The following is an 18,200-nucleotide window of genomic DNA, read 5'->3' on the forward strand; positions in this document are numbered from 1 at the left end:
GGCCCGGTGCCGATCCTAAAGCTCTCTCTGATACAGTTTAGGAAGGCAGCAAGCCAGTCCCTGGTATCAAAAAGATTAAAAACACTGCTCTGTAGCTTCCAATTTATGTGTAATCATGTATGTTCCAAGAGTATCTAGTCTGTAAAGAGTGCAGCTTTCTGAGAACTTCAGTTCCAACTCTCTCTTGTCCATGTTACAATGTTCAGCCTCATCATAGTTGAACACCTATGTGTAGTTATTTATACCTCTGTTTTATAATGTATTTTCTTGTTTTCTGTAGTGCCTCAAATGAAGAATAAGTACATACCTTATTTTATGTTTTCTGAATTAGACTCAACATTTTCAGAAGGATGACTTTTTTGCTTTTATTCATACGATACATACAAAGAAATAAGGCATTCTTTCAATGTGTTTATTTAAGAGAATATGGTCTTTCGTACAAATTAGTGTATGTTCTGTTAAATGTTAGTAGGAAACAACCAAAAGACCCAGAAAAGAGATGTAACAGTACTCAGCAATATTTTTATCTGCAATAATGTAGATTTGATATGACTCTAAATAGACATTTTTAGACATTCAATAAAAGTATATTAGAAAGCCTTTAACTTCTTGGCCCTGAGAGTTTAAATGTATGTGTTTATTTTCTTCAATGGGTAGTAATCTAAAATTTAGCTTGAAACTAAATGATATAGTAACTGTTAATATAAGAATGTATTATATTTTATGTACTGCTTTGCACACTAAGATTTAATGTGAATGTCTGCAACTTCATGCGTGAAGTTTTAATTATACTATTAATGTTAAACATTAACTTTGGTTAGTGTAACATTAACAGTGGTGCGTATCCATAGTTACACTAACATCTTTGTTTCACATTATTAGTTTTTCTTATGCGTAACATACTTGACATTGCTTATTGTGTAAAATAGTTATAAATGTACATGACAGTGACATGATTCCAAGCTCTTAACTTTTGTAACATAAACCTACTGCCATAAAGCTAAGTACTGAAAACAGCACAGATGTGTGTCTGAGAGCAGCGTCTCTGCTGCCCTATGAGCCTTTGTTTTCCAAACACCCTGATTAACCCCCACCCTTCATGGTTCATTGATTCACTGATAGATCAAGTTTAAACTAGTGCATATTAGCACATGTGTTAGTACCAGAGGAACAGTTGGCCATTCTCTTTTAGATTGCTGGTCCACTTCAGATGGAGGAGCTATGGTAAACAATATAACAGAATAACAGTTTGTGAGGATACCAGAGGGCTGAAGGACTGAAGTCAGCTGCAGATTAGTAGTAAATCTTATTTATTGTATATGTTGGCAGTAAGAGTTACCAATCATGATTTATTAAATGCAAGAGAGTTTCTGAAGATTTCAATTCATAATCTGTTTTTGTACAAAGTTTTTTCATTAAAGGTGAAATTATTTCTTGGCAAATACATAATTCAGAAGTCCAGACCCATTTGCTGCATTAACACTTGCTGTGCAATGGGCAACTTTTTTTTTCACTGTTCCCTGAACCAGTATTTATTGTCATGATCATCTTCCAGTCATGTTTATTGGCAACCATTTAGTATACACACAATCATATAATCAGTATAGTATATTTCTTCATGCTGAAATATTGAACAATCAATTGCATGTGACTGGTCAATAATATAAGTCAATGATGCTTACTTTTTTATAAGTAAAATTTTGTTGTTTGTTAGCTCTTTTTGTTTTTTCTAAACCAGCTACATTGTAAAAAAAAAAAAAAAATTAAAGAGCAGAAATTTTGTACACAACATAACATTATTATGGTTTATTCTTTATATTAACAGCTCTCTCCTGTGAATGATTAGTGTTGCAAAGAATTACATTAGGATCCATATAATATCTCCAAGCTACTTATCAATAATAATTCACTTTTTAAAGAAAAGAATAATCCAGATTTAAATGATAGACCGATTTGTAAATTTTTAGAATTGCAATTTAGATTCTTTATCGGGGAAAAAAATAGCAGTCATGAATTTGTGGTAAAATGATGAAACTTTCAGATGCAAGTCTCCTAAACTTTACCTTTTAAAAAAGATTTTAAAATTTGCCATATACCTATCCCCATTTGAATGTCCAGATTACTTTAATACTTTGCATAGTCCTTTTTGGGCACAAGCATCTTAAAAAAATAAAGTTTTAAGTTTTCTATTTTAAAGTTTAAATGTGGTAGCAATATTCCGCTAACTCTCTTGCCCCCCTCTCTCTCTCTTGCCCTTTCTCTGATCCTAGGTAGGCATGAAATTATAACTCCATTCTTTGAGTATGTCTTAGCCCTACAGTTCCCCAACAGCTCAAAGTTCTTCACCTTTTCACAAATTCTGTACAAACCTTCACAACCCCTGACTCTTCTCTCCCCAGTTTGTTCATAGTAAGATTTATTTGTTCATCTAGTTTTAAATATATATTTTACAAACAAATTAGACTATGTACAATTAAAATGGTGATATGGTATAAAGTTAAAACAGTTATTTTTCCCACAAGTTGGTTGAGGCTAGCTCACTTCACCACAGGTAAAAATACTGGAAAAACAGGAATTCTACCTCTGCTACAGGCATGCATGATTTCTCTCTTTAGACAAAGGAATAATTCATGAAAATAAATTTTTGTCCCACTTTTGTTCTAATTAATTATATTGTTATATTTTACATTTTTACGTCTTATTACTTCTTAATAGTCAATGTACTTGTAAAATATTAGTATCAGAGGCCACTGTAATTCTACAGTAAACTACTTGAGTTATCAGCCTTACAGTGGCAACTATGAAGTGTTACAGCCTGAGAACCTTTGTGTTTTCAGCTGTACTGCTTATTTATATCACTGTCATAATGACATTATTGTTATAGTTCAGCAATATACTTTTACATTGCTTTCTTTGTTTTGCTTTCTCATAGTCTGACAAAGCAGTTAATATAAAATAAAAATAATTAGTAATCTTTAACATTATTGAGTACACATATTACTCAGTATTGAAACATCATAAAAGCATATACCTTATTAATTGTCAGTTTCAGCAGCTGAACCCAAAATCACACAGACTGTCTTCTGGATGGTGAAATATGGCTTTTCTTTTGAGTTGATTTTACCAGGAGCATTTTAAGTATTCTGTTTTGAAGTAGAGATATTCAGGAAGGAATGACATATACCTAGAAGAAGGGAGCAGGCCATTAGTATCCTCTCTCTGTGAAGATATGTGTTTCTGTAGGAGAATCATGCCTTGAAGTGATGTCTCTTGAGGATTCATCTACTGCAAGAGTGCTAGTTATTCTTTGAGGATCCATGATATTGGAAGAGGAAAGGAGCCCAGCATCAGGTTTCCTTGAGAATTCTGTGGAAATATATCTGGATGATTCATGCAAATTTATAATTGAATTGTTTGGAAGTTTTTTCCAACACATTTGTTTTGTCTGATGCTCTCTTAGATAATACCATAAAACCTAGGATTGTTCTTCCAGGATGTAAAGATATACACTTCTACCCCGATATAATGCGACACGATATAACACGAATTCGGATATAATGCAGTAAAGCAGCGCTTGGGAGTGGTGGTGGGGGGGCTGCATGCTCCTGTGGATCAAAGCAAGTTCAATATAACGCAATTTCACCTATAACATGGTAAGATTTTTTTGGCTCCCGAGAACAGTATTATATCGGGGTAGAGGTGTACATGATAAAAATAACCAGGATGAGCCATACCTAATGGTTCTTATTTGAGTAGTGTCTCTGAGGATGCTCCACTTCAGGTGCACATCCACCCTTGTGCCTTTAATCAGAGAGAGTTGGTAGCAGTGTCCATTCAGCCCGTACATGCACTCCACACCTCCTGGTGTCCCATACTGAGGATATACATGGCTGTGCAAGTGAACCTCCCTCAGTTCTTTCTCCATGCTTTTGGTCTGAGATGGAGCATTGAGCATGCCTGCTTTACTTAGACTTAGTTTAGTTTAGTTATTTGTTGGGGTTGTCTCCCATTTCCCCTGCCGCCTGGTTTGAGGGGTTATTCTGGAAATTTGGTCTGGGGTATGCCAGGATCCCTAGGCTTTAAGCTATGTCCTTTCTGCTGGGAAGTTATCGCGGTCAGTGATGGATGTTCTTAGTTCCTCTGCTGTTTGAGAGACACCCATATTACGAGTACATAAGAATGGCCATACTGGGTCAGACCAAAGGTCCATCAAGTCCAGTATCCTGTCTTCCAGCAGAGGCACATATCAGGTGCCCCAGAGGGAATGAACAGAACAGGTAATCATCAAGTGATCCATCCCCTGTTGCCCATTCCCAGCGTTCTGGCAAACAAAGGCTAGGGACACCATCCCTGCCTGTCATGGCTAATAGCCTCTGATGGACCTATCCTCCATGAACTTATCTAGTTCTTTTTTTGAGCTTTGTTATAGTCTTGGCCTTCACAACATCCACTGGCAAGAAGTTCCACAGGTTGACTGTATGTTGTGTGAAAACATACTTCCTTTTGTTTGTTTTAAATCTGCTACCTATTAGTTTCATTTGCTGACCCCTAGTTCTTGTGTTATGAGGAGTAAATAACACTTCCTTATTTACTTTCTCCACTCCAGTCATGATTTTACAGACCTCTATCATATCCCCCCTTAGTCATCTCTTTTCCAAGCTGAAAAGTCCCAATCTTATTAATCTTTCCTCATATGGCTGCTGTTCTATACCCCTAATCATTTTTGTTCCCCTTTTCTGAATATTTTCCAATTCCAATATATCTTTTTTGAGATGGGGTGACCACATCACGCATTATTCAAGATGGGAGTGTATCATGGAATTATATAGAGGCAATATGATAGTTTGTCTTATTATCTATCCCTTTCTTAATGACTCCCAACATTGTGCTAGCTTTTTTGATGGCTGCTGCACATTGAGTGGATGTTTTCAGAGAACTATTCACAGTAACTCCAAGATCTTTCTTGAGGGGTAACAGCTAATTTAGACCTCATCATTTTATGTGTATAGTTGGGATTATGTAAGTAAGTGTATGATCTGCTCCTCCTTCAAAAGCAGATCTTGGGGATTGGGGGGCCATTATCAGAGAACCCTCTGTACACAGGGCTCCAAGCACACTTAGTGCCCTGTCAAGTTCTCAGTCACTGAAAGCCTCGGGATGCAGTACGTGCATTGGTGTCTGCAGTGCAGAGATCTTCACATTCTACTTTTGTGGCTATTGACAAGAAAAGTAGGAATACTAGGTTTCCTTCTAACAAGTCCCAGCTACTGTCTGAGAAGAATGTTCTGGAGACCTCAGGTCCCAGTGGGAATTTTATGCAGGGTCCGAGTGGCACTAGGAGGACTTCTGAAGCATCCTGTAAGAGCCATACTGCTATCAAGCGGCACTTTGTACCACAGACCTTTTCAACTTTGTGCAGAAGTAGTACATCAAAGAGCTCTGTGCCACTGGACCTTTCTGTATCCCTGCTACCTATACTGTCATCCCGTACCTCTACATGGTTACAGCCAGAATCTGACTCTAGACATGCTCATACCAAGCATTTGGCATCCATAGCACAAAACACAATCAAAACAAGTCTCTCTCTTAGTACGGAAGCTGGTCTCCACAAGATCTCATTTAACTCCTGTATACAACCAGTATTGCAGGAGTTTAGATACTTAAAGGACTTCCTTATGTTGAATGATCCAGAATCCCCATTATTTACTGCTGCTGGACAGCTGTCCACATCAAGATCTTCTGGGTCACTGACTCCTCAGTTTCATTGAGATCTCCTTATTCATTGATTTCAACCACCGAGGTTGAACAGCTATCACTTCCTCTGGATTGTGTTGACAATAACTCTTTTGGTATGCAGATTTTGGTACAGTGTTGTTCTTTTTATTCTGCAAGTCACAATACTCTTACCCATTCTAATAGAATTGAAGACAGAAGAACTTGACCTCCATCTACCATGGTTGATGTAAGTTAAAGTAAGTGAGCTTCTTAGCTCCTGGGTATAGAGAACCCAACAGCTGACAACCACAGCAGACACTTCTCCCAGAGTTGAAAATGGGAGTTGGATTCACTGCTCCTCAACTGCATATTTCTAAATGGATGGTTTCTGGATGTGGGCTTTTTTACCCCTGCAGTCAACACATAGTGCAAGAAATTTTGCTCAAAAGAGGGACTCAGTCCTCAATCACTAGGAAATGTCTTGCTCATTTAATGGACAAGGGCCTTCTTTATTCTTATCCACCACCATACTCTCAACAAGATCAAGCAGGCCAAAGACAGGGTCCTTTTGATTATACCAACATGGCTGACACACGTTTGATTTGGTATCCTTATTTCATTTGACTTGCTTCTCACCCACCGCTGTGACTTCCAATCAGTTGTTTTCTTTTATTTCAGATTGCTGGTCAAATACTTCACCCCAATCTGGAAGTTGTGCAGCTCCAGGACATGGTTCCTTGATCGTTTTCAGGGGTAGAGACTTCCTGTTCAACAGGAGTTGTAAAACAACTGAAAGGAGTCCATACAACATACTTACCTTCAGAAATGGAGGAGGAATCATCTTTGATGTACCCATTGATAAGTTTCTCCGGTTAGCTTTTCTGTTTCCACCATCATAGAATATCAGGGTTGGAACGGACCTCAGGAGATCATCTAGTACAACCCCCTGCTCAAGCAGGACCAATCCCCAGCTAAATCATCCCAGCCAGGGCTTCGTCAACCCTGACCTTAAAAACCTCTAAGGAAGGAGATTGCACAACCTCTCTAGGTAACTCATTCCAGTGCTTCACCACCCCCTAGTGAAAGTTTTTCCTAATATCCAACCTAAGTCTCCTCCACTGCAACTTCAGACCATTACTCCTTGTTCTGTCCTCTGCTACCACTGAGAACAGTCTAGATCCATCCTCTTTGGCACCCCCTTTCAGGTAGTTGAAAGCAGCTATCACATCCCCCTTCTCATTGTTCTGCATACTAAACAATCCCAGTTCCCTCAGCCTCTCCTCATAAGTCATGTGCTCTAGCCCCTAATAATTTTTGTTGCCCTCTGCTTGACTTTCCAGTTTTTCCACATCCTTCCAAAACTGGACACAGTACTCCAGATGAGGCCTCACCAATGCCGAATAGAGGGGAATGATCACATCCCTCGATCTGCTGGCAGTGCCCCTACTTATATAGTCCAAAATACCATTAGCCTTCTTGGCAACAAGGGCACACTGTTGACTCATATCTAGCTTCTTGTCCACTGTAACCCTTAGATTCTTTTCTGCAGAACTGCTGCCTAGCCACTCGGTCCCTAGTCTGTAGCAGTACATGGGATTCTTCCTTCCTAAGTGCAGGACTCTACACTTGGCCTTGTTGAACCTCATCAGATTTCTTTTGGCCCAATCATCTAATTTGTCTAGGTCCCTCTGTATGCTATTCCTACCCTCCAGCGTATCTACCACTCCTCCCAGTTTAGTGTCACCAGCAAACTTGCTGAGGGTCCAGTCCACGCCATCCTCCAGATCATTAATGAAGATTTTGAACAAAACCGGCCCCAGGACTAACCCTTGGGTCACTCCGCTTGATACCAGCTGCCAACTAGATATGGAGCCATTGATCACTACCCATTGAGCCCGACGATCTAGCCAGCTTTTCCCTCATCCACAGAGTCAGTTACCTCATCGTAGAAGACAATTAGGTTAGTCAGGCATGACTTGCCCTTGGTGAATTCATGCTGACTGTTCCTAGTCACTTTCCTCTCTAAGTGCATCAGAATTGATTCCTTGAGGACCTGCTCCGTTATTTTTTCAAGGGCTGACTGGCCTGTAGTTCCCCAGATCCTCTTCCTTCCCTTTTTTTAAAGATGGGCACTACATTAGCCTTTTTCCAGTCATCCGGGAACTCCCCTGATCACCATGAGTTTTCAAAGATAATGGCCGATGGCTCTGCAATCACATCCGCTAACTCCTTTAGCACCCTCGGATTCAGTGCATCCGGCCCCATGGACTTGTGCTCGTCCAGCATTTCTACATAGTCCTGAACCACCTCTCTCTCCACAGAGGGCTGATCACCTCCTCCTGAGGATGTACTGGCAAGTGCAGTAGTCTGGGAGCTGACCTTGTTCGTGAAAACAGAGGCAAAAAAAGCATTGGGTACGTTAGCTTTTTCCACATCCTCTGTCACTAGGTTGCCTCCTTCAGTAAGGGACCCACACTTTCCTTGACGTTCTTCTTGTTGCTAACATACCTGACAAAACCCTTCTTGTTACTCTTAACATCTCTTGCTAGCTGCAACTCCAAGTGTGATTTGGCCTTCCTGATGTCACTCCTCCCTGCCTGAGCACTATTTTTATACGCCTCCCTGGTCATTTGTCCAATCTTCCACTTCTTGTAAACTTCTTTTTTTGTGTTTAAGATCAGCAAGGATTTCACTTTTAAGCCAATACTAACTGTTGGAATTAAAAGGATCAGGTCTTACTATGAGTTCCGTCAATGTCCACTTGGCAGCTATAATCTTTGATGCACCTGTGGAAGGCTTTTCAGTTTTTGCTCAACCTGCTATGTCAAAGTCTCTCAGAGGGCTGTGTGACGTTATGGACATGAACTGTGACTGTATAGATCGTTTTTGCAGCCAAAGTCCTATAGTTGCAAATCTTGTACAAAGGAAGTTAAGTAAGGTCTGTAGAATGGTTGTAATTTTCTTGTTATCATTATGCTGTCTGTACATATCATTTTTGTTTTTGAAGTTATGAATATTGGCCATGGACTTGTATCTCAATGTGTTTGATTCTAAGTAGCCTCAGTGAAGTATTTGGTCAGCTTCTTGAGAAACGACTATTCTCAGTAAGTGCCCAGTCAAGAAGCACTTAACTGACAGTGGACTTTGGGAGACACCAATCCACATCTGAGCTTTCCTGGGAACGTTCAAACTAACATGTAAACAATGGTGTCGGCCTGCAAAAAGCTGAATCATTCATGGACATGTGACTTGCCCAGGTGGATACAAGACTCCATTTTTGTTGCTCTCACTTTGCACAGAAGAACAATGGGGTTTCCGCCCACAAGAGAGAGAATATAAAAGGCCTTGGAAACCTCTCTGTTTTGTCTCCAGCTGGCTCAAGAGATGCCCTCTCCACCCCAAAGAGATGCCTGAAAGAAACTGGAAAAAAGAACAGCAACTACCGGTGTGTGAGTGATTGCTGGACCTAAACTAGGAAGGAGTCCAGTCTGTGAAAGAAGCTTATTGGAACATCACTGAGGGTGATATTTTTATCTGTAATCAGTTTCTTAAATGTATTAGGCTTAGACTTGCATGTTTTTGTTTAATTTTACTTGGTAACTCACTTTGTTCTGTCTGTTATTACTTGGAACTACTTAAATCCTACTTTATATACTTAATAAAATCACTTTTTGCTTAGTATCAGACAGGTAGCCATGTTAGTCTGAATCCGTAAAAACAGCAGAGAGTCCTGTGTCACCTTTATAGACTAACAGAAGTATTGGAGCATGCATCCGACGAAAGCTCAGGCTCCAATACTTCTGTTAGTCTATAAGGTGCCACAGGACCAGGGCCGCCCAGAGGGGAGGGCAAGTGGGGCAATTTGCCCCAGGCCCCGGGCTCCGCAGGGGCTCCTACGAGAATGGCTGAGGCTCCCTCCCCGGCCCTGGCCCGACCCCGCCTCTGCCCCTCTCCCGGAGCCTCAGCGCATCTAGCAGTGTCCTCGAACAGCTGCAGTGAGGCTCCGGCGGGGCCCCTGAGCTCTGCCCCGCTAGAGCCGCGTGGTAAGGGGGCAGGGCTGCGAGCTCCAGTGGGGCCTGAGTTCCCTCTGCTCGGCCCAGAGCTCGCAGCCCTGCCCCCTTACCACATGGCTCTGAGCAAGGCGGAGCTCAGGGGCCTCGCCCCGGAGCCATGCTGCCGCTGTCGAGGAATGGTCCTGGAGGCTCCAGGTGAGGAGTTAGCTGGGGGTAAGGAGCCGGGGGGGGGTTGGCTAAGCGTCAAGGAGTCCCGGGGACAGGGAGGGGGCAGAGGTTGGGGGTGGTGGTCAGGGGACAGGGAATGGGGGAGGGTTGGATTGTGGGTGTTCCGGGGGTCTGTCAGGACCTAGCGAGGGGGTGGATAGGGGTCGGGGCAGTCAGAGGACAGGGAGCAGGGATGGGGTCCTGGGGTGGTGGTTGGAGGGGTCTCTAGGGGACGGTGAGGGGACAAGGAGCAGGATGGGTTGGGGATTCTGAGGGGGCGGGCAGTCGGGGGCAGGAAGTGGGTGGAGGTCAGATAGGGAGCAGGGCCAGGCTGTTTGGGAGGCACAGCCTTCTCTACCCTAAAGCTCATTCAGTAGTTTGAGGCTTTCAGAAGAGCCAAGCCATTCGCTTTTCCATTAGGGCTACCATCCGTTTCACTTCTCAAATGTCAAATTATAGTCTATATTTAATTTCAGTGCCATAGGGAGATTCATGTCAGGAGAGGGTAGCTTCATTTAAAATTAGCCACTGGAGGAGGGATCACATGAGAAGAGCAATATCCTACACTACCTACCTCCTTCCCAACCCTACCAAGGGAGATGCCCCCTCCCCTGAATTCCCTGAGGCTTCAGAGGGGTTAATTCATTGGTTCTCAAACTTTTATACTGGTGACCCCTTTCACATAGCAGACCTCTGAGTGCGACCCCCCCCTTATAAATTAAAAACACTTTTTTATATATTTAACACTATTATAAATGCTGGAGGCAAAGTGGGTTTTGAGATGGAGGCTGACAGCTTGCAACCCCCAGTAATAACCTCGTGATCCCCTGAGTAATAACCTTGTGAGGGGTCCTGACCCCCAGTTTGAGAACCCCTGGGTTAATTTAATTTTAGCACCCTGTGTCCATTCACATGCATGTGCTATTTTGAGCGTTTCAGTTTTCACAACATGGGCTCATCCCAGATTCTGGAACACGCTCAAATGCTCAATTTGTGGAGTATGTACATAAGCTATGCTAAAGACAAACCCACAGTAACCGTCTCCAGTTTGTGAGGGACCCCACGAAGCCAGTCTCTAGGAAACAGATAAATGTATGGAGGTTAAGTCCATTAATGACTATTAGCCAGGACGGGTAAGGAATGGTGTCCCTAGCCTCTGTCGGAGGGTGGAGATGGATGGCAGGAGAGAGATCATTTGATCATTACCTGTTAGGTTTACTCTCTCTGGGGCACTTGGCATTGGCCATTGTCAGTAGACAGGATACTGGGCTGGATAGACCTTTGGTTTGACCCAGTATGGCTGTTCTTATGTTCTAAGCTAAATGAACCCAAAGTTATGGAGACAGATATGAGTCAAGGAAGCCAGCAGAGTATCAGAAACTTGGAAAAATCTGACTGGATGGGCTCAGGCATTTGGTCACAAGCTGAGGTCATTCAAAAGTTTTGGATTTTTTTAAGCAGTTTTTTTTATTGTTTCTTTAAACAAACACAACAAGCAGCAAATATTTGGCCACACATTTCTGAAACCCTAAACCATATTCAGGTTTTGACAGACTAATTTCAGCTTTTCAATTAAAAAACCCACAACAAATTTTGAAGGAAAGCAGAGATTGTCCGTGATTTTTTTCTGCTTTTTAAAAACCTCTAATTTTCGATCCAGAAAGTTTTGACGGAAAATATTTTGTCCAACCTTTTTAATGAGCTTTAGTGCCTTTTAGCACTAGCTGATGCTGAGAACCAGTGATACCTTGTAAAGAAGTTTTCTCAAAACTGGGTTTGTGCTGAGATGCAGAGGTTTATTTTTCCCAGGGCTGCCCGTGGGTGCAGAGCAAGTGGGCAACTTGTGCCAGGCCCCATAGGGGCCCCCACAAGAATATAGTATTGTATAGTATTGCAATTTTTTTTTATGGAAGGGGCCCCTGAAATTGCTTTGCCCCCAGCCCCCTGAATCCTCTGGGCGGCCCCACACAGGACTCTTTGCTGCTTTTACTTTTTGCTTAATTACTTTGTGGGAGCAAACAGCTGTGCATATCTCTCTATTAGTGTTATAGAGGGTGGACAATTTGAGTTTACCCTTTATAAGCTTTATACAGAATAAAACAGATTCTCTTGGGGTTTGGATCCCATTGGGAGCTGGGTGTCTGGGTGCTAGAGATAGGAGCACTTAGTAAGCCGTTTTCAGTTAACTCTGCATTTTTGGGGTTGTGGGTCAGACTCTAGGTCAGATCCTGGGTCTGTGTTGCAGCAGATTAGCGTGTGTGGCTCAACGAGACAGGGTTCTGAAGTCCCAAGCTGACAGGGAAAACGGCCTCAGAGGTAGTATCAGCACATCAGTCCCAAGGGGCTATCTGTGACCCAAGCCATCACAGAATGATGAATCATTTTCCATAGGTTAGAGAACCTAGTCCAATATGGGATTTAAAGCTTATTTTTAATTGTCTTAAAACTCTTTTGAGCCATTAGGTACATGTTTTTTGTTTTGCCTGTCTATGAAAACAGCTGTCTTGGTGGCCATCACTTCTGACCAGGGGCGGCTCCAGGCCTCAGCATGCCAAGCGCGTGCATGGGGCGGCATGCCGTGGGGGGGTGCTCTGACAGTCGTCAGGAGGGCGACAGGCAGGCAGCCTTCGGTGGCATGCCTGCGGAGGGTCTGCTGGTCCCGCGGCTTTGGGAGGTCCACCGGAGCCGCAGGACCAGCGGACCCTCTGCAGGCACGCCTGTGGGAGGTCCACCGGAACCGCGGGACTGGCAACTGACAGAGCGCCCCCCGCGGCATGACGGCGAAATGTCTAGAGCCCCCCCTGCTTCTGACTGCAGGCTGAGGGTTTTAATGTCAGATCCTGCCAGCTTTTCTGTGTTCTTCAAGGAAAAGGTTTGATTACAACCACATCCTAAGTTTTTACCTAAAGTGTCTTCTGAATTTCACATCAACCAAACCATTCATCTCTCAGTTCTTTTTTTCCTGAAATCACATCAGAGTAGGCAAAAGTCTTCCTTATTTTGAATGTCAGAAGGACATTGTCCTTCTATTTGGACAGAACCAAACCATTCAGAAAGCCTCCCAAACTGTTTCAATTTGCAGACAGATCCAAAGGATCCACAATCTCCATCCAAAGACTCTTCAGGTGGATTTTTGGGTGTATTTATCTCAAGTTATGAGACTGCCAACATTCAGCCTCCTTCTAGAGGGTGCAGTCTGACGTTACTCAAGGATCTTTCTGTGACTGAAATTTGCAGAGCTGCAACCCTGTGCTTTTGGTTCATGCCTCTAGATCAGATGCTGCAGCTGGAAATGCAGTTCTGTGCTCAATACTAGACTCTGCTCCGAAGCACCCTCCTGCCTGTGGGAATATTGCTCAGGAATCACCTTAAGTGTAGCCCCTAGAGGAACATGGCTTGAAGTGCTTACTCATCTTATGCAGTAACTGGAACACTGAGATGTATGTCCCTATGGGTGCTCCATTACCCACCTCCTTTCCCTTTGCTTGGAATTTCCTTTGCAGGACTTTTCAGTAGAGAAGGAACTGAGGGCAGTTTGCCTGCGCTGCCCTATATATTCTCATTGCAGGGCATGAGAATGTGTGAGGTGTGTGCGGAGGCTAAATGAGCACTACGAAAAATCTCTGATCAAAGGAACAGAGGTGCATGCACGCTTGGGATGAAGCACCCAGAGGGCGGTGAGGGGGAGCGGGACAGACACACGCCTCCAAGAACTCCAGTTACTGCACAAGGTGAATAACTTCTCATTTTGCTTTTCATGGTGTTTGAATGTTACCAGTAGAAAAGAGCAAAAGGAAGAGCCCTACAAGCAGCTCATTAATAGCACCATCTACAGGGGCAAATTTCATGTCTCAGTTATAGTCTTGATTTGTGCTTTTTGCTGTTTATCATGTTTACTTACAAGGGAAATAGCTCATTTGACTGGAGGGGGGCTGGGCAATCAGAGTGCCAACCTTTATCTACCTCAGAGAAAGAGGGTCAATGATTTTTACAATGACCTAGAGATTCACTTCAGCAAGGCCTTGAGGTTGTGAGTTTATTTAAGAAATTATTCAAACTGGAATAGAAGTAAACATTTTTCTACTCTGTTACTATGTTGCTATTTCATACATGATTATGGCTTTACTTTGAGAGGTGCATACATAAAACTTTGTACCAAATGACAAAGGTATTGGTTAATAAATATGCTGTTTAAAACTTAATTAGGATAGCCTACATTACAGTGGCCTGGCATTGTCTTGTATTAGTAGGGTCTATGTTTAAGAATGAATTTAAATCTTCAACTGCAGAACAATAGATTTTGAGAACATGATAAAGGCAGTCCATTTCTAGTTCGAGACGTTTCTGACCAGTGGTTGGGACCAAAAGACAATCCTGGCCTGTTCAAGGAAGGAGTAGAAAGGCTCTAAACGTAACTCTGTCCAGACACCTTCTGCTTGAAGGGCTGTCACCATAATGTGAGGAATCTGAAAAACAAGGAAACTAAATACCAAAAAAAGTACAGATCTTCTGGGGTGGGGGAACTCTAATTAGTCTTTAAATTAAAGCATAATTTCTCTGATATATCTGAAACCGATTCTCAAATGTACATATGACCAAAATCTCTAAAACAAGTATAACACTCAAGAAGGTTCAGTTCTGTCAAGTATTTTTGCTTCGTGTTCCTATTGTGCCTATTCTAGTTGCATATCATCCAGGAGGCCCTCAGTATTTTACGGGATAATTATCAAAAGTGATTCACTGTGCCAGACTGTTGCAATGATGAATGAAGAGCAGATCAGACCATTTACTGTAAATTTGTACAGTAAACATGCTGAGCCACTGTCATAGTAGTCTCTCTAGTTTTGCAGGGTACTCATTTTGAATTAACTAGTTTTAAAGTTACTATAGGCTTTTATAGAAAAAGAGATTTGTGATTAACATTTACTTCCTCCAGCATCAGGTTATTTTGTTCATTTCCTTAATTTTGGTGATCATAGCTAATCTTTACAAGATTATATATCAACATCTGAAGAACTGAGCTTGATTTTCTATACTTTCAGTTTTCAGTGAAGATGAAAATATACAGTAAACGTTCTTTAATAATTTTAGTCCTTTAATTTACATTCATCAAGACAAATGGGTTAGTAAGTGAAAATTTTTATTCCTAGAGTTTTCAAGGTTTTGATACTTGGAAAAGTCTTCAATGCAAAAATATCTTTTTTCCTTGACATTGAAATAGCTTTATTATTAGCATTTATTGAGTCTCTTAGGGTATGGTATAGGCACTGTTTAAAATTCAGGTGGGTGTTCAGATCTTTTGTGTTATTCCTTTTCAATCTTCGAAGTAAAGTGAGTGAAGAAAGGGCAGGGATCCTAATCAGCAATCGCAAGATGTAGCTAGCTTTAAGGATTGAACTAATGTCCCATTTAGGGTGAGAAGTAAAATTTTTAATTATGTCTCTTTCTGGCTTTGGAGATAATTTTTTCACTTAGTACAACTGAGCATAAGGCACTTTCATGTTGAAAGCATTATGCTCAGCAGCTCCTCTAGTATTAATGCTGTTCCCTCGCAACTTTCTTGAACCCTTGTTACAATTGAATAACAAACTGTATTACATGTTTTCTGAATTTACACTTGAAGGCAATACTGCACAGAGCACATGTATGTGTAGGTATCGCTATTAGAGAGCATGCATGTACAGATATTAATTTACTTTAGAATTTATTATGAATTTGTTCAAATCACACATTGCAGAGAATTACCAAAGAAACAGTTACTCTGCCTAGTAGTCCTCAGTTTTTACAGCTCAAGGTCAGACTCACTGTTACTGGCACATAATGCAGTAGGTGATGGTGACTAACTTGTTCCTACTGGTTATTCTTAGCTGTAGACTAATAAGCAGGTCAGAGCTTCAGTGGCCCCAGGATTAAGTGTCAGATTAAGATAATGAGCACACTCATTCAAGAAGACAATAAGGTCCTCTAGGTTTATTATAACTACTACCCTGAAATCAAGTAAAAAACACTTTATTAATATGTTTAGTTTTTTTTAAATGTAAAGCTTTCCCAGTATTCTCAAGGATGTTTGCTTTAAAAGTTTGATTCACCTGTAAAAAATATCCAAATGCTATTTGTCTTGAAACCTTTTGTGCTTTTTTTTCTTTTTTTTTTAGGCTTTCCAAATAGGCCAAAGTCCCTAAAAGTATTTGTTAACCCAAACAGTCACAAAAGAGAAGCTACTCATGTTTATTATGAACAAGTTGCACCTCTCTTTAAGCTTGCTGACATCAAAACTGACGTCACAGGTAAGTTGCTTTTTGAACATGATTTAATTCTTTTTTAAACTGATACGTAAGCAACCAAGACAACCTGAATTTACTGATAATCCTTATTGGCTTTATGTACAAGTAGTGCACTGAGATTTGAATTAAATGCAATATTACCCATTTGGTTTTATTTCATTTCACTGCTTTAGTTTTAGGAATTCCATTATTTATTGATTATATTTTTTATTTTTTATAGTTTTTCTACTTTAGGAATATTTTACACTTTGTATGGGGTTTTTTTACATTGCAGTTTGATTTATTAAAAAAGGAAAACTTGAATCTCACAAGGGTTTGATGATGTATGTTTGTTTGTGGACTCTTCTTGAGTTATTAAACTTCCTATATAATCCTTTCCTTTCACAAGGCTGTTCTTGCTTTAACTCAAATCCTTGCTAGTTGGATCAAACCTGATCAGCTGAACAGATATAAATTTGTTCAGAATTTACAAAGCTACCATGCCATTGAAGATTTCTGGTGATGATTTAAACTACTACATTAGAGATTGCATGAACCAGGATATTATCTGAAACCACAAAATAATGTAGGAGTTTATGGTCTGGCTTTCCCAAGTTGTGGTGGTGGTGTTTTTTATTCATGGATCCATTCCTCCTTTTGACTGTTTTTATTCCCAGGCTGAAAGTACTAACCCCTTTTTTGTAGTCAATGGAGCAAATCCAGCTCCCTTCTCTGTAGCCCTCACACTTGTGGGAGGTTGGGGAGAGAAAGATCTCACATAGCATAGAACACTATTTATGTATGAGTCACCTCTGCAATAAAGTACAAGGAGTGGGAGGAATGCTGCTCTGTGGATCTTCCCATTCTTCCTCCCCCATAAGTGATTTTAAGTACATTGAAGTAAAATAGCTTCTGCTGAGTGTTCCGGCAAGCACTTTGTTACATGGGGAAGTCCCCTGAATTTCTCTCCAGTCCCTACCCTGGTTGAACAGGCTGCACCCTGGGGTCTTGATCTTAGCTAAAGTGTTGATTACTTTTCCAGCACAACTTCAATTTCTATATTGTAAATTTTTCCAAAATTTTCAAGCATACACTAATGCTACAAAAGCCGCATTATTACATTTCCATATTCCTGCCAGTCCTGGGCCATGGATAGACACTCACTGATGAGCAAGTTGTATTTGCTTAAAGGCCAAAAAGTTTTTTTATTTTATTTTTACTTTTCAAATGTTTCTTCATATTTTTGGGGTAAATTTAGGTCATTTTTGGTGTTGTGCAAGATGATGCAGATAACGTCTAAACAAATAAAAATATTTTATGACTGTTTTTCTTTTGCCCTGCATTATGTCCCACATCAGATAAGCATGAGAAATGCCTTTTCTGCCTTGAGGAAAATTACTCCATTCAGGGATCAGTGTTCTTTGGATGAAGTCAAGGAAAGAACTACTTATAGTTTCAGCCATTAGTTCCAAGAGGCCACAGGGGAGAAAGAGCCATAGTCTGGCAAGATGTTGCCATTCGATCTGACTGTATCCAAGTGGGGTAAGCATCTCCAAATCCTAGGAGTTGTCAGAATTATAGGGTATCTTGGATGCAGTCAGATCACTTGTCTGCACTGGGGTGCTTGCTGGACTTGTCTAGTCAAATCGCCTGACTCAGCAGTCTCCAGAGACTTGATGGAAGCCCTGTTGGATGATGTGAAACAGTCATCTGTAAAGAACCTCAATTGTTTCTCCCAAGGGACTTGTCAGACTAGTTCCTTCAAGTATTGTCTATGGAATTATCTTCCACTCAGCAGAGTGTGGGTGAGTGTGTTGGTACTATTAGGAATCTAGGGTCTGGCTCAAGCTCTTTTTCTCAAAGGATCCAGGATGTATACAGTTGCTGCTGGATCCAAATTTAGTGTGGTGGACTTCTTAGCCCTGATAAGCTGATTTCATTCCATACTGCTGCAGTTCCACACACAGAGGACTCTGATTAATAATATAGGAAAATATTTGGT

The 18,200-nt window shown here is 41.2% G+C and overlaps 1 protein-coding gene across 4 annotated transcripts in view; it reads left to right on the top strand.

Annotated features, from left to right (window-relative positions):
* Window positions 1–18,200, top strand: part of CERKL (ceramide kinase like) — a 102,269-nt gene that overhangs the window by 46,972 nt on the left and 37,097 nt on the right. For all 4 annotated transcript variants that reach the window (XM_030580059.1, XM_030580062.1, XM_030580061.1 and 1 more), the window contains exon 3: window positions 16,091–16,222. In XM_030580059.1, coding sequence (XP_030435919.1) covers window positions 16,091–16,222 — 132 coding nt within the window. The remainder of the gene's footprint in view (window positions 1–16,090; window positions 16,223–18,200) is intronic.

This window comes from Gopherus evgoodei, chromosome 11, assembly GCF_007399415.2.
Source record: "Gopherus evgoodei ecotype Sinaloan lineage chromosome 11, rGopEvg1_v1.p, whole genome shotgun sequence".
NCBI classification, from domain to species: domain Eukaryota; kingdom Metazoa; phylum Chordata; order Testudines; family Testudinidae; genus Gopherus; species Gopherus evgoodei.